A 14,766-nucleotide genomic window follows, 5' to 3' on the forward strand; every position below is an offset into this window, starting at 1 on the left:
AGATTCAAAGTCGGAATAAAAGCGAACTTGAAAACTACCTAGCATTTGTACGGCAACTAATATCTTTTAGTAAGAATAGAGGTCTGGGCTAATAAATAACATTAGTAATGATGAACAGTATAAGAAATGTGACTTTTTTTTTCTTTAAAGCTGTTAGGCTAAGTTTTAGGTAGACATCTATTTTCTTCTTTGTGCATGTTCTTGACAGGAAGTACAGGGTGAGTAATTGACCACTGATAAAAACAGGCTCAATAAATAGAAAGTGCTGAAGTGAAATGTTTGAGACCATTATATTCACTGTACTTACCTATCACATTGCAGGGTTTTTACTGATGAAAATAAATGTGTAATGTTGAATTATACTTCCAAATTTTAAATCATGCTTATGTGTCTCTCTCTGTGAAGATAGTGTTACAGTCATACATAAAAAGAGAAGTTAGAGCTTGTTTCCTGTTCATCATTGGGGTGTCATTTAACTGGGCAGCCCTGATGTCCATCCTTAAACCTCAGCACTGGATGTTATAAACACCTCTGAACATCCTACAACCTGGTCTCGGAGGAGGGAGAAGATCCTGTGTCTGGCTTCGAAAACCTCCTAAAACATCAAGTCCTCAGTTAAAGTATTCTTCCCATCCACTAGCAGTCACTGACAAAAACAGGTTACAGGACCGGACAGACTTTCTGCCTGACTCACTATGGCAAATCTTACATGCTTTTGTGTGTCCTGTCAGGCTAGCTGGGATCCTTCATGATGTGTGGTTTCTGGTTTGCCCATGATTTTCCTCTCAGGATTCATAAAGGAATTATTACTTTACCCACAATGATGCATAACACTTCTGCAGTGATGAGTGACACGCTACTGTTAGCAGGGGAGTCCTGTATACTGATAATGAAACCAAGTAGGAAGGTGAAGCCCAGCATTTCATACCAAATGGGGCTTGCAGTTCAGTATGTATATATTTACTGCTTCTAATCCTAAGTGGAATGCATTTTTATTATATATCCTCAAATATTGTCTGTATTTTGGGCGCTTATTCAAAGCATGCATGTCTGACACCTAATTAGAGCGTTTGAAGTAGGTGAAGAATGCCAGATGAATTGTGGAGAAAAAGGAAGTGTTATGTGAGAAATGTGAGCATGATCTCCGGCACATGCCTTTGCAATGCTGCCATGTTCCCGTCTTTGAGTGGATGACCTACCGAGACAGGGAAAGAGTTGGCAAGACTAAGGGAGTAGGATAGAAAAGCTGCAGGAGGAATAATACTGAAGAGAAAGCAAAAAGGAGAACAGAGGAAGCAGTGACTATGATTTTTTTTAAAAAAACCCAGCAATTTAATGTAAATTTTATTCCTTTTTTAGATATGCCTGCTTGAAGTTATATTTCAAATTATGAGTACCTAAGGCAAAGCTTTTTTTAATATAGCATGGTAATTTGCAAGCCCTTAGCCTTGTTTGTGCCTCCAGCATTCCAGGTTCTGAAGTGATACCCTGTCCAATACTGATCAGGCTTTATCTCAATAAGATTTGATATGTTCAGCTGGTATGTCTTTAGGCCAGCATTACTTGTTATGATTATTTGAAAATGTATAGTCTGTCTCTCAAGTTACTTTTTTTCAAATTATGACATAAGTATATTTTAATATAGTTAAATATAAGTCAACATACAAATAAAATTACATGGTAAGAGAATTGGATAAAACAGTCATTGACATAAATGCAAATTTCATTACTAATTCATAAAATTTTGTGTTATAGTAAATAAGGGTTTACTATTGTTATAATCTTTAGAATGGGTAAATTCCAGTATTTTCTTTTTTTTCTTTTTCAGAAATTACTTTTTCCACTCTATTTGATTTTGAAATAAAAGCTTTTTATTTAAGTACTTTGACTTAAAGCATGAGTATCTACTGGAGAAATAATATTTTTCTTCAGTGGGATTGGCTTGTTCAAAGTTCAACAAAAACCACACTGGAAAAGTGGAAAAATTGACTTTCATTGATAAGAAAACTTCTAATTGAAGTGCAGAAGACTTGAAAGACACAATACTAGATTGTCAAAAATGATTAGCGGGTAGAGATGCAAAATTATGTTAACTTCCCATTCTATAATGCAAATTGGGTTGTTACTGTTATTGATTCTTTTTTAGCTGTTTCTGAAAATACACCTAAGCATCCATCTGTATTTTCACTTTAAAATTTTTTACCTTTTAAAATAATTCACTTCTAGATAATACTTCTTTTATTTAATCAATTTGATATGCCAAGTTAAGAGATAAACTTTATGTTTTATGTTTCTAGCACATTTGCAAGACATTTAGGTCACAACCAAAAGCAATTTTTAAATTGCAGTCTTTTTACATTTTAACTGAATTGCATTTTTGTTCAAATACAGCTTGACAAAACTACTAAATAAAAACTCACATAATAAATAAAACTTAAAGAACTTGGATAGCTTAAGTCAAACCATAATGTACCAGCTCAGCAGCTTTTAAGTGTAACTCTTGCTTCTTTGATTTGATTTTTCTTTTGATGAAAGTTTTAAGATACCAACAGTGAAATACATAGTGATTTAGAAAGCATGTGTTATTTGGAAATGTGCTTTCATTCCATGGAGATTTTCTCTGTTTTCCAACAGAGAAACCTCTGTCTATTAGAACTTTACATGTTTTAGGTAAATGCATAAGTGATCCCATAGACAATAAAGGTTTATGTAATTGTATTGCAAACTCAGTCATACTTTATAGACTGGAATCTTAAATACTTTTGTAAGTTTAAACGCCTCTACAGCTTCCTGAGGAGGAGAAGTGGAGAGAGAGGTGCTGAGCTTTTCTCCCTGGGATCCAGTGACAAGATGTGTGGGAATGGTTCAAAGCTGCACAGAGGGAGATTTAGACTGGGCATTAGGAAGTGTTTCTTTACCAAGAGGGTGGTCAGACACATGTGTGCCTACTGGGGTTAAACCACAGCAACTTAATAACATTCTTTAACTTTTGGTCAGCCCTGAAGTGCTCAAACAGTTGGACTAGATGATTGTTGTAGGTCCCTTCCAACTGAAATAGTTCTGTTCTGTTCTATTCCATTCCATTCCATTCCATTCCATTCCATTCCATTCCATTCCATTCCATTCCATTCATTTTATCCCTCCCCCCCGATTTTGCTGAATTTACCCTATATACAATCTTACCTGTTTTGCTTCATGAACAGCCCTAATCCATCTGGCCTTTACAGAGCACGTCTGCTCTGATTTTCAACCTGTCCTTGTAGCAGTCCCATGAAGCAAGACATTCCTTTGTATTCACAGGTCTTATATTCCACTGTTTCCGTATATGCAGTCTATGTAATAATCATATAGATTCTGTTTTCTTACTGCCAATGCTAAACTATGGATTTTACTCCCATAGGAATACTTGTAAATTACCACAAATTAGCATTGCTAGAACAAATATTGCAAAGCTAGAAACTACAGTAAATATTGTGATCATTCTAAACTATTTTTATGTCTTGTGAGGCATTTTGTATCTCACAGCCATATGAGGTAGAGGCTGTAGGATGGTTTGCATTGAATATAAATTCTATTTTTTATATAAATAAGCACCTTTCTGTAACACTTTCTGATAAAAGCTTTTTGATTTTTTTCCTACATCCATGTAAGAACTTTTTGAAAATTATTATTAGTACAGCCCAGAAGGCGATGTAACACTTCTTTTGAATTAATTTATTTCTAGGAGCTTAAAAAAAAACAGGTGACAGTAGAGAGGAAAAAAAAAAATACCCTGGCTCAGCTAAATCAATTTCATCCACAGTCCGTGAGAAAAATTGACCATATTTCCATATTTTTGAGATCCAATGTGGAAAATTTCCCAAGTGCAATTCACTGAGTTCGCATGAGTAAAACATAAAGCTTCTTAATAGAATTCAAACTTAACTGCTGCGTAGAGTTCATGCTACCTATACATGTTGTAATAGCATCTCTGAATTTAGAAATGTGATTGATCCCATGGTGCAAAGCTGATTGAGAAATCATACTGGGGGGTAAAACTGCAAGGGGATCTGACACCAGGTGGTATCATTCAATGGACATCTCAGAGTGGGGTATCTGTGTTTGTAGATATAGCAGCCTTATTCAATTAAAAGAAGAGTGATCCTGGCTCTTTAGATGTTGTCCTTGATTAGCTGAGATGCTTGGAAATCTTCTAAATAGCATATATCCAATGATGAAAAGAATTATTTTTTCTCTTGGCGAAGACTTCTTGTGCCAGAACCTCATTTCTGGCAGTGGAGGCCATGGAAAAGCAGAATTTAATTTTCTATTATTCCATCAGACTTGCAGACAAAGCAATAACTTGCCATTCTGGGTCCCTAGGGGACAAGTTTGATCAGAGTTTACTTCTCTGCAGAGTTTGTTAATGTGCAATAATATAACTCTTCTTCTACTGTACCTCTGACTTTTAAACACCCGGATGCTAAATATGGAATATAGGATATCAACTAAAGTATTTCAATTGTCTTTTTCAGAACATGAGGGTGCGGACGGTAAAAGGACAAGATTACTATTCTAAAACAGGAGCAAAATTCCATGGAAAAATGGAACAAAAATTTATTCTTGTTGACTGTAAGAAAGTCATATATGGTTCTTACAGGTAAGATCAGTCACTGAGGTGCATAGAAAACCTGTCATTTCATAACCTCTCCTACTGCAAATCTGGGTTTTTTTCTTTTTCTGAAAATTCTTCCAGGGAACTCAATGGGCAAATTTGATTATCTTTTCTGTAATTTAACAAGTTTTCATAGATACATGTTGCTAACTAGCCTAACAACCAAATTTTGAGATCCTCTGCTCGTTTTTCACAAATAAGAAATAAAGGATATAGCTTTTGCTACAGCTGAAGACTTGCTAAAAAAAGAGAGAAAAATCCTGATTTGTCTTATTTTGCTTGATTTATTCTTGTTTAACAATGGCTCCAGAAAAGGCTGCCAAAATTATTTCATAAGCTCTCTTTGATAGTTCCTCCATGCAATAATCTTCTAAAGCTAATATTATAGACCTATTCTATGGCACTCTCTAGTGTATCATGGTCAAATTCAGAATTGCCCAAGTTAAGTTGACATAGCCTCTCTTTATATTTGGCTAAGTTTCTTTATTCTGCTTTCCATTTCATTTCCAGTGTATGTGTGCAAAGCATAGTCTGGAAGAACTTAAAGCTTTGCAGACCTGGAAAAACCCGAAGCTAAAGCAGGGACGGTTTTATCTCACGCATTATTAAATATTTTCCTTCTTTTCATGCTACACTTCTCTCGTTTGAATTAGTTTCTGCCAGCATAGTACCTGGGTGCCAGATCCACAGCCACTGAGTTTCATAGATTTCCACCACTGTAAGCTTTCGAAAATCTGGCTTATTTCCTCTGAGACTTGGCCAGCCCCAAATTCAGACGGATGTGTATAAATGGTAGTGAAATAAGTGACAAGTTCATAAATGAATCAGTGTAAGGGAGTCCAGGGAGAGCCTGCCTGCTTTGACATCTACACAGGGTGTTAGAGTCTGTGAGAATGTGATAGTTTTTCTCATTTCATTTTGAAAAATAACACTGCTTTAAGACCTAGCACTACAGGGGCTGAAATCATCAATTTCTGTAAACATTATGCTTGCTTTGTAAAAGAATCTAGTGATTTATAACAGGAAAGACGAGTCTTTCCGAATTCTTGCTCTCTGAACTCAATTTAAAGTTTAGAGGTTTTTTTCAAATATTACAAAATACATTATTCTTAATTGTGAAAATTAATAGAAAAAACTTATGCATCAAGATTTGATTTAATCTCAGAACACTATTATTTCCTGAAAAACACAAAACTAACAAAACAAATAAAATTAAATCAGCAAGCTATTTAGATGAATACAATAAACCTATTTTCTAACATCCAGAAGACAAATGCAAATAAAACAAGTTCATTGATTTAATTTGATTTTTTCACTTTTTTTTCAATGAAAATAAGATTGCAAACCAGATTTTTCCTTTGTTGTAATCTACAAATCGCATGCTTTTGACACCATGCTATTAGGCTTGTTGAAACATCCTTAATGTACATGTTACTGTATTTTATCTCATTTTGTAGCTGTAAAGTAGCTATAGCTACTTAGATCTGAGCAGGTGCTCAGCCTTTCTAAGTACAATAGAAAAAAGAAAAAATTCCTTCATTGGAGTATCATCATTGCAATTAAATGAAATGTTCATATCCAACCTGGTATGCATAGTAGAAAATATAAACTTTTTAACAATTCTGAGGTGTAACTTTTGAAAATGCGTTTAGAGTGAAGTACATTCAGAACTGTTGAAGCAGTTCTGCATATTATTTCAAATGTGGTTTAGGGTTTTTTTGACAACATAACCACCCATTAACATTCTCTGACTCAGGAGTAAATACAGTGGGTCTAGTCAATCCTGGCTTAGTCTTTGTAGACATGATTTTGTGCCATGAGATATTTGTACTCCACCGTTCTACATTTGTGGATACTTTTTTTCAGTATCCACTTTTTATCAGGGCAAGTAAGTATAGACTCATTCCTGCTCCCACCAAAAGCAGTGGAAAGACTCCAGCTGAGTTCGACTGGTATTAGATTAAACCTTCCAAATCCAAATTACATGAATCATGCCTACAATTTATTCATTTATTTAGAAAGTATTTGCACAAACCCCAGGTTTGTGTGAAAGCTTTCTTTTCAGGAAGGACCAGTGTAATACGTTAGTTCAAAGGAACTGTTTCTGATGGTCATTTGTTCTTCTTTCAGCTTTATGTGGTCATTTGAAAAAACCAACCTCAGTATGGTTCAAGTTATCACAGGACAGCTGGTGGAATCCTTTGATGAAGAGTTCAGGACACTGTACGCCCGTTCTTCTGTTCCTAGTTCATTTGCCCCAGAATTAGTGCATGTAAACAGTCGCAGGACACTCTGGGATAATGATACATACCAACACTCGGTGTCTTCCTTGGCTTCAGTTTCTAGCCAAAGAAACCTTTTTAGTAGGCAAGACAAGGTTCACCAGATAGATCCTGTTTGTTGGAAAACTCGTGGAAGATATGCTGTGAATGAAATCGATAAATATGGCTTGAGAAATCAAGCCTACAATAAACAACCATTTCATCCAGGTTTTAATATGCAAAATCCAATCCAGCAGTATCAACCTAGTGAAAAAAATGAGCACTGGAAGAGACATAGTTATGCTGGGGAGAAGCCAGAACGGACACCTTACCTGTTGCTCAACAGAGCTATTAACAGAGCCAACAATCCATCAAATACTTGGAAAATGCCTTCCGATAGCCTTAGTATTGTGTCTTCATTACGAGGAGGATATGCAAATAACTACAATACACCCCAGCAAAGTTTTGCCGATCAGTTTTCACGACCAAAGGTAAATCTTGCAGAAAGAAATTCAATTGTACGGAGGTCTTTTAATGGGACAGACAATCATATCCGCCATCTACAGCAAAGGATGCCAACCCTCGAACACACAACAAAATCATTCCTACGTAACTGGCGAATTAAGTCATATTTGAATGATCAAACAGATTATCCAGTAGAGTCTAATGGGTCGGCCTTGGGTGACAGATATGATAGCTATGACACAGCTGAAAATATTAAAGCTCATGCGTTGTATTCTCATTCTCGCTTACGATCATCATTGGTGTTTCAGCCAACTTTACCTGAACAGCAGGAAGTAAGCAGCTGTGCAAGTTCTTCAAATTCAACTATAATTGGGTCAGAGGGCAGTGCAACACCTAAAGGGACATCTAATCATGCTCCAAGTGTGGAAAATGGAACAGATAATACTTTAGAAGAGCTTAGCACAAACGTGCCACTTAAATCAGATGCACCAAAAACCCATGGAATTCACATTGCAGACAACACAAAACCTAGTGTAAATTCAAATGCAGTGGGCGACTCATCCCTCTACTTGTACGCGACACTGTGTGCAGACAAACATGCAGAAAATTTGAAGAACCTTCAAAATGAAAATATGCTAAAAAGGAGAAGTTTTCCCATGTTTAATTCAAAGTCCATATTAGACCCTGGTGCCAACAAACACGCATCCAGTTACGTTTACAGCACATTGACTAGGCATAGACTTAAGCAGCCGGTTAGTCCAAAACTGCCTGAAGACACGCTGAAGAGCTCTAAAAGTTTGCACAGTGTGACCAACCACTTGCCACAGGAGGAGAAGAACCTCAAAGGAGAGCTAAAGAGCCCAACTGCTAGCAAGGCAATCTCTATGGCTGCTCTCACTGAACCTAGCAAAGAGGAATCTTGTAAGGATTGCACTTCAAAGAAAGAAAGTAAGAATTCCCCAAGTTTTCTGAAGAAAGGATCCCAGAAATTGCGGTCACTTCTTAATCTCACACCAGACAAGAAGGAAAACTTGTCAAAAAACAAAGGTCCTGCCTTTTACAGAATGTGTAGTAGTTCTGATACATTGGTTTCTGAAGAAGAGAATCAAAAACCGAAGATTTCTGAGAATAAGACAGATTCTTCCCCAAGGAGAAAGAGAAACACATCGTCAAATTCTCAAGGTAGCTTGAACAGAAGTAAAGAAGATGTCACTGGGAGCCCAACGAAGTCTCCAAAGTCTCCGAAGTCACCAAAACCTCAAAAACCTCCATCTGATGAAAGCAATAAAAAGTGTCCTCTCTTGTGCCCGCTTGAAAGTAAGTTCATAGAAACTGCAGGAGATGCATCTACCCCAAGATTTAATACAGAACAGATTCAGTATCAAGATGTAAAGGAAATCACCCCAAATACTACTCCTGAAAGTGCCCCTGTTTCTGCTCTTCAAAGAGCAAGTTCAGTGGCACCACAGCTGGCAAGCCCCAAACACCAAGAGGAGCTAAGGCCTCGTTTGAGTGAAAGGCGTGTTTATAGTCGCTTTGAGCCGTTCTGCAAGATGGAAAATGCTAGCCAACCTGCAGGCAATGCACCCAACAGCAGTTCACGTCTCTCGGATATCAAAAGCAAGACCTTAGGGAATAATTACGGCAGGAGTAATCACATGGTCAGCTACAACTCAACTGCTTACCATCCATTGCAGCCTAACGAAAATAAGCTGAGAGGATTTATGCAAAAGTTTGGGAACTTCCTACACAAAAGCAAATAAAACTTTTGTTGATTATGTTGAAATACAGCAAGAGTAGCAAAGCTGGACATAATTGTAACTGGACAAGACTGACAGCCAACTTTTGTAGAGCTTACTTGGGTTTCTTTTTGGGTCTAGGACATTGGAATGAATGTACATATTTTTACATAATTATCCTAGAATTGTTATAATTAAGTCTTTACAGAGATTCTGTGTCCAGAAGATGTCTCAAGGGAGTTGTTTATAGTGTTTATATTGTAAGATTAATTTTATACTTTTTCCTTCTGAAGAATTTACGTACTAGCATATTGTAAGATTAAGTGTGGGGAAAAAGATGGAGAATGTTTTTAAACTCCAAGTAATACTGTTTCCAAAGATTTGCCCTTTAAAAATAGGATAGCACTAGGAATAGTGGCTTGCATTTTTTCAGCATTTATGTACATTCTCAAATGATAAACACAAATGTTAATGCATTGCATGTTACTTATCTTTAATTTTTGAAAACCTCTTTTAAGCTTCATCTTGTTAATAATTTACCCCATAGCATCTATCGAACTGTTTGGGCAGCAGATGGATCTATCTTACTTTATTGAATTTTCCATGTAATATGATATTTTTCTAAAGTATTTGGCACACAGATCTTAAAGTGACCTTAATCTGAGCTTTCACAGACTTGTTTATGTGGTTAAACTAATGTGAATGTAGGATGAACATTAAAAAAACTATTTATAAAAAAGGTGCCTTGAACATATATTACAACTAGTTTTAATTTCAATGGATTAATTACATTTGTATAACATGCCAGTATTCTGTAATGTATTCTAAAAATAGCTTTTTGTTACATTTTTCTTTCTGGTGTTTAAAAAAAAATAAACCCATGGACATCCATTTCTCAGGTAAGTTTTTGAGTTTCACATGCAACTGTTTTAAATGTTGCCAGATATATTTGCAACTCTGGCTTTAATAACCTAGTTTTTTCAATAAGGTTGCAAGTGCTTAAACTAGATGTATGAGGAAGATTGCAAGCTCAACCCTGTGATGCTGCCTTTTGTCCAAATTAATATTACAAGGCCAGGAGCAATTAGGCATCTAAAAATGAGGTTCGTAAAAGTCACCACATCAAACAATAAGGCACCTCTCCTAAGCCAAAGAAAGTTTCAGTGAAGGGTGATAGTAGCAAGTGTTTAACCTTAATGAAGGTATTTAGGCACCTAACTTCAGTCTAAGGGACATTTTTGTTCATCTGAGCCTCTCAGTCATAAAAAATATATTTAGTATATTAAGTACCGATGCCAGGTTAGTGGTTACAAAACACACAGGCAGGGTGTTTGGGTGGCAGCGTGGCATCCACTTCTCGTCTGCAGGGTGCAGCCAGAACATCCAGCTGGCTCACGCCCTCCTGGATGTGGAGTTTGTCTCTTAGGAGAATGCCATAACCGTTTAGGTGTAAGATGCTCGGCAACAGTTTTCTTCCAAATTCAGAAATTTGGGAAAATTCATTACTGAAAGCTTCTAAGCCTTACACAGGGTCTTCGTGTTTCAAAAGCATGGTTTAGGAGTCCACTTCACTCTTAGATCTGAAAAGTCCTACAGCTTTGTATGGAGGAGTCCCACTAGGAAAGTTTTGGGTTTATTCTTTAGAAAGAAACACCAAAAAGGCATTTTGTGCACCAGCAAGACTGAGTTCATTTGTCTCTTCTACCTGTGGCCCTGGGAAGAGATTTTATATGGAAATCTACTACACCGAGAATCGTCGTGATGCTAGCTCCTGTGAACTCACCATAGTTATTGTCAGTGATTTCAGTGAAGCAGCATCAGCTTTTTGTTCAAACAGTTTCTCAGGCAACCTTACTAGGTTGATGCATCACAGCAATAACCGTTTCACTGTGGGGATGGCATTTATTTATGAGTGGCAAAGTCTTGCATCTCGATCCTCTGCTGAAAGCTTTGGTCTCCCCTTCACCTCTTCAAAAAGAGATTTTTACTAATTTCTTGATGAACACCGGTCACTTTGTTCACTCCTTGCTGAAATGCCATAGTTGGTATTTTTTTCCAAATGAACATTTATACTGAAATATTCTGTCCTGACAGAGGTAGCATTTTCAGACCCAAGGCAAGGAGTGTCATCTTGGTACTCCAGGCATATTTTAATATAGGTACAACATACTTCCACAGCTGCACAGCCAACAGCAACGCAATGCTGTACTTTTTATAACTCTCTAATATTTTTTAGCAGGACAGACGGTTATCCAGGATAGCGCGTGAATTAACAATGCAGCAAAGGAACTTAATCAAGATGCAGGTGGTGCTAAAAATGGTGGGGATTTTAGGAGGATCTTTAGTTTTCACTCGTACTCTTACGAGCTCTCACCACTTGTAGCCAGTACTATATTGGAAAGGAAATGAGAGAGGGATAACAAGGGTCTTGGGGCAAATTTTGAAGTGCCACTGCTTTCCATTTTGTAGTAAACTTTGGGGAATCTATTTTGATACAATTTAGAAATATTTTGCTGTATTTTTCAAAGTAGATTGCTAATTAGAGAGTCCTGAGAAAGGCAGATATTTTAATTTACCAAGTCATCTATGTTTATAGATATATACTGCTATTTTGTACCTACACAGAAGATTAAGAACCTTCAGTGAAGAGCCTGCTCATAGACTTAATAATGCAAAATAAAAAAATCACAGTAGAACTAGCTTTTTTTTCATTTTCAGATCTCTCCTCGGATATCCCGCATAGGAATGTGGCCACATTAAGGCCTGATCAGAGGTTAATTGAACCGAATGCAAAAGACCACTGCAGACCTCAGTGGAAGTAAGATCAGGCACTTAATGTATTGACACCACTCTTTTAGGAATGACCCAACGCTGCTTGGGCAGCGCGGGAGCAGCAGCCCAGTGCCCTGCTTGCAGCGAGGGCTTTGAAGGTGGGGGAGCACGCTGGGGAGCTCCGCAGGTGATGCACGGGCCAACTGTTAGTTTGTTCCTTCCAGAATTGTGTGTTAAAGGTGAGAAAACAATGCTCATCCAGTCCTGTCTGATCTTGCCTCGTGTCTCTGTGGGAACCCAGCTGTTCACAAATAGAAAGGAGAAATATGGAAAAGACAGACACCCACTTTTTGCATCAGCAAAGACAAGGCATATGCACATGTTTGGAGGGAAAAATAAGATACATTTTTGAACTTCCTTTTTCCCAAAGCTTGTCTTGATGTTTCTGCTTTTCCAAGGAGAATGCATTTTGCTCAACGTGTCCTACATGTGGTCTGCACGTTGCAAGTTTGTTCCACCCCGCACACGCCCAATGCACTCCCAGTTTTGTAAGACTATGAAGTAACAGCTGCTGCCGTGCAAGACGGTCATCTGGCCAAATGGCTTGGGAGTTGGGAAACCCATAAAAAATGATGCGTCACTTCCACATTCCATAAAACTCCATTAGCACCTTAATAGATCTAGGAGGGTGGCTGTGCGAAAGCTGATCGGGAGCACTGTCGGGAGCGGAGGGCAGTGCAGCCGGGAGATACAGGCTTCTCATACGGTGCCCATTCAATTCACGTCGTAAATAAACCGCCCCTACATACGGTCATAATACCCGGTGAATCAATTGCTTCATTTCTTCAGCCTTGTAACAAACAATTTTTACCGCCTCTCAGATTGCAAAATGTTGGTTGTTCTCTTATTAATGGGCTTGCATTGCACTCTTTATTCATGCTAACAGACACGAACTAGATGTAAATGTTGAAAATTAAGAAAAATTAAATTTCCAGCTGTCTAGTACATGAGGGAGTAGTATTTGTTGCAAAGCTTGAGAGAAAAAGAAAGCTTACCAGGAAATAAATATTTCTGCATTGATAGGTGAAAAATTACTATTCAGAAAAAAAGTTTGATCATTTTTTAGCTTTCTGAAATGTGTTAGGAAATGTCATTTATAAAAAGTCATAAGAAAAATAATACCAAAATCTGTTGCAGGACAATGTAAAAATAAAATTTTAAATGGCTCGACTAGGCTGTACGATATATATATATATCTCGCGTATATATGGTTTCATTGTTTTCTTTAGGCCATGTCTAATTTTGACTTATGGCGACACCACGTTTCAACATCATGTCTGGCATATTTCTTTCAGATGTCGCATATGCTAGTGTTAAAATACCATTCTTCTGGTTTCAGGGTTTAGTTCAATCTTCCTTAGCGCTGGGTCTGTGGATCCCTGGTGATCAATAAGATTTCAAAAGGTGACATGGAAGTGAATTCAGGTGACTGGAAAAACCCAATGAGATAAAACAGAAAAGCATTTGTGCATATTTCCATATACAGCAAAGGAAGCAAGTAAAATCAGAACATAAAGTCAGAAGTAAACATCCGTAATGTGCTTTCTACCACTTGAAAATGAAAGCTGGTACACCAGCGCTGCAGGAAAAAAAAAAAATCAAGTGCTCTTTGATTAAAATAGCTGAGAAACACTGACCTAGATGATGCAAAGCAAGCATGAGGGCTGCTACGAACACACAAAACTCCAGAAGAGATATTACCGCGTAATTTCTGGGGGTGGGGAATAAAAAGTAATTCCATCAAGTTGGTTTCAATACTGACAGATGTCAAATACTGTGCTGGTTTCACTTAAAATTGTTACTTGATCTGTAAATCCTTTTTCTCAGATGGAATTCCTGGATTACATAGCAGCTATATTATGGATATACTGTGTATGTACAGATAGAAACCAAAAATTGTCTCGAAATAATTTATTACTTTTATTTTTTACCAAATAAAATGTTTCTTTTAAAGCTCAGCTCATTCCTGTGTTCTTGTTTTCACTGGCTCATACTGTTATTAACATTTTTCACTTCAAAATTTGGGACATCTTTTTAAAAACATTGACATCAGGTGTGTTGAGTGAACTGTTGTAAATTGAGGTCTCAGAGCTGCTCTGTGGTCGCATCACTGTTTGCACATCTGCTGCACCTTCTACAGGACCAAGAGTCCACCCAAACAACAGAGAAAGGACCAAAGCCAACGTCACTTTAATGTAAAATTTCTGGAATAAAATATAGGCAGCGATAAGCTGGATCAAAAATTAAACAGGGTAAGGTCAACTATGTTAGCATCCCATGTTTACTTTCAGAGCCTTGTATCACTTCCTTGCTGACATTTCGGATTTGTTTGTCTTCCTGTTAATTCTGCCTTGCTAGCCATGTCAGGTTCAACAGTCCTTTCCGTTTCCTCCTTCCATCTCCACCTTCATTTCCTCTTTCCTATTTACATGAAACACCCTTCAGAAATCTGTTTGCCTACCTCTTGCCTTGTAAATGCTATCGAAAAAAATCACTTCCATCACACTGCTTGCGAGAATTAGCTTCAGACAACTCCATGCGTGAGTGCATGCTACTACCGAATGGCTAATGGGAAATTGATTTTGAGTCCTGAGTATTTGCTCGGTGCCTTTGCAAAACCATATATTTAGACTTAATGGCGGAAGGAAATGAAGAGGAAGAGAGGAAGTGAAAAGTGCAAAAGAAAGGTTATAAACCAGTGAGGTGGTTACTCAGTTACCACACATGAACACTCTGTTGGCTGGGGATGTGGCGGTGTGTATGCAGGCACACATGCATGTACCTGTATGCATAATACCGAGGCTCTTACTTGTAC

General features: G+C 37.4%; 1 protein-coding gene across 1 annotated transcript in view; it reads left to right on the forward strand.

Annotated features, from left to right (window-relative positions):
• The window catches only part of FAM83B (family with sequence similarity 83 member B), a 51,733-nt gene extending 37,907 nt beyond the window's left edge, over window positions 1-13,826 (forward strand). Inside the window, exons 4-5 of the mRNA XM_054819067.1 lie at window positions 4,515-4,639; window positions 6,785-13,826. Coding sequence (XP_054675042.1) covers window positions 4,515-4,639; window positions 6,785-9,143 — 2,484 coding nt within the window. The 3' untranslated portion in view covers window positions 9,144-13,826. The remainder of the gene's footprint in view (window positions 1-4,514; window positions 4,640-6,784) is intronic.
• Window positions 13,827-14,766: the final 940 nt, after the last annotated feature.

Source organism: Grus americana, chromosome 3, assembly GCF_028858705.1.
Source record: "Grus americana isolate bGruAme1 chromosome 3, bGruAme1.mat, whole genome shotgun sequence".
NCBI classification, from domain to species: Eukaryota; Metazoa; Chordata; class Aves; order Gruiformes; family Gruidae; genus Grus; species Grus americana.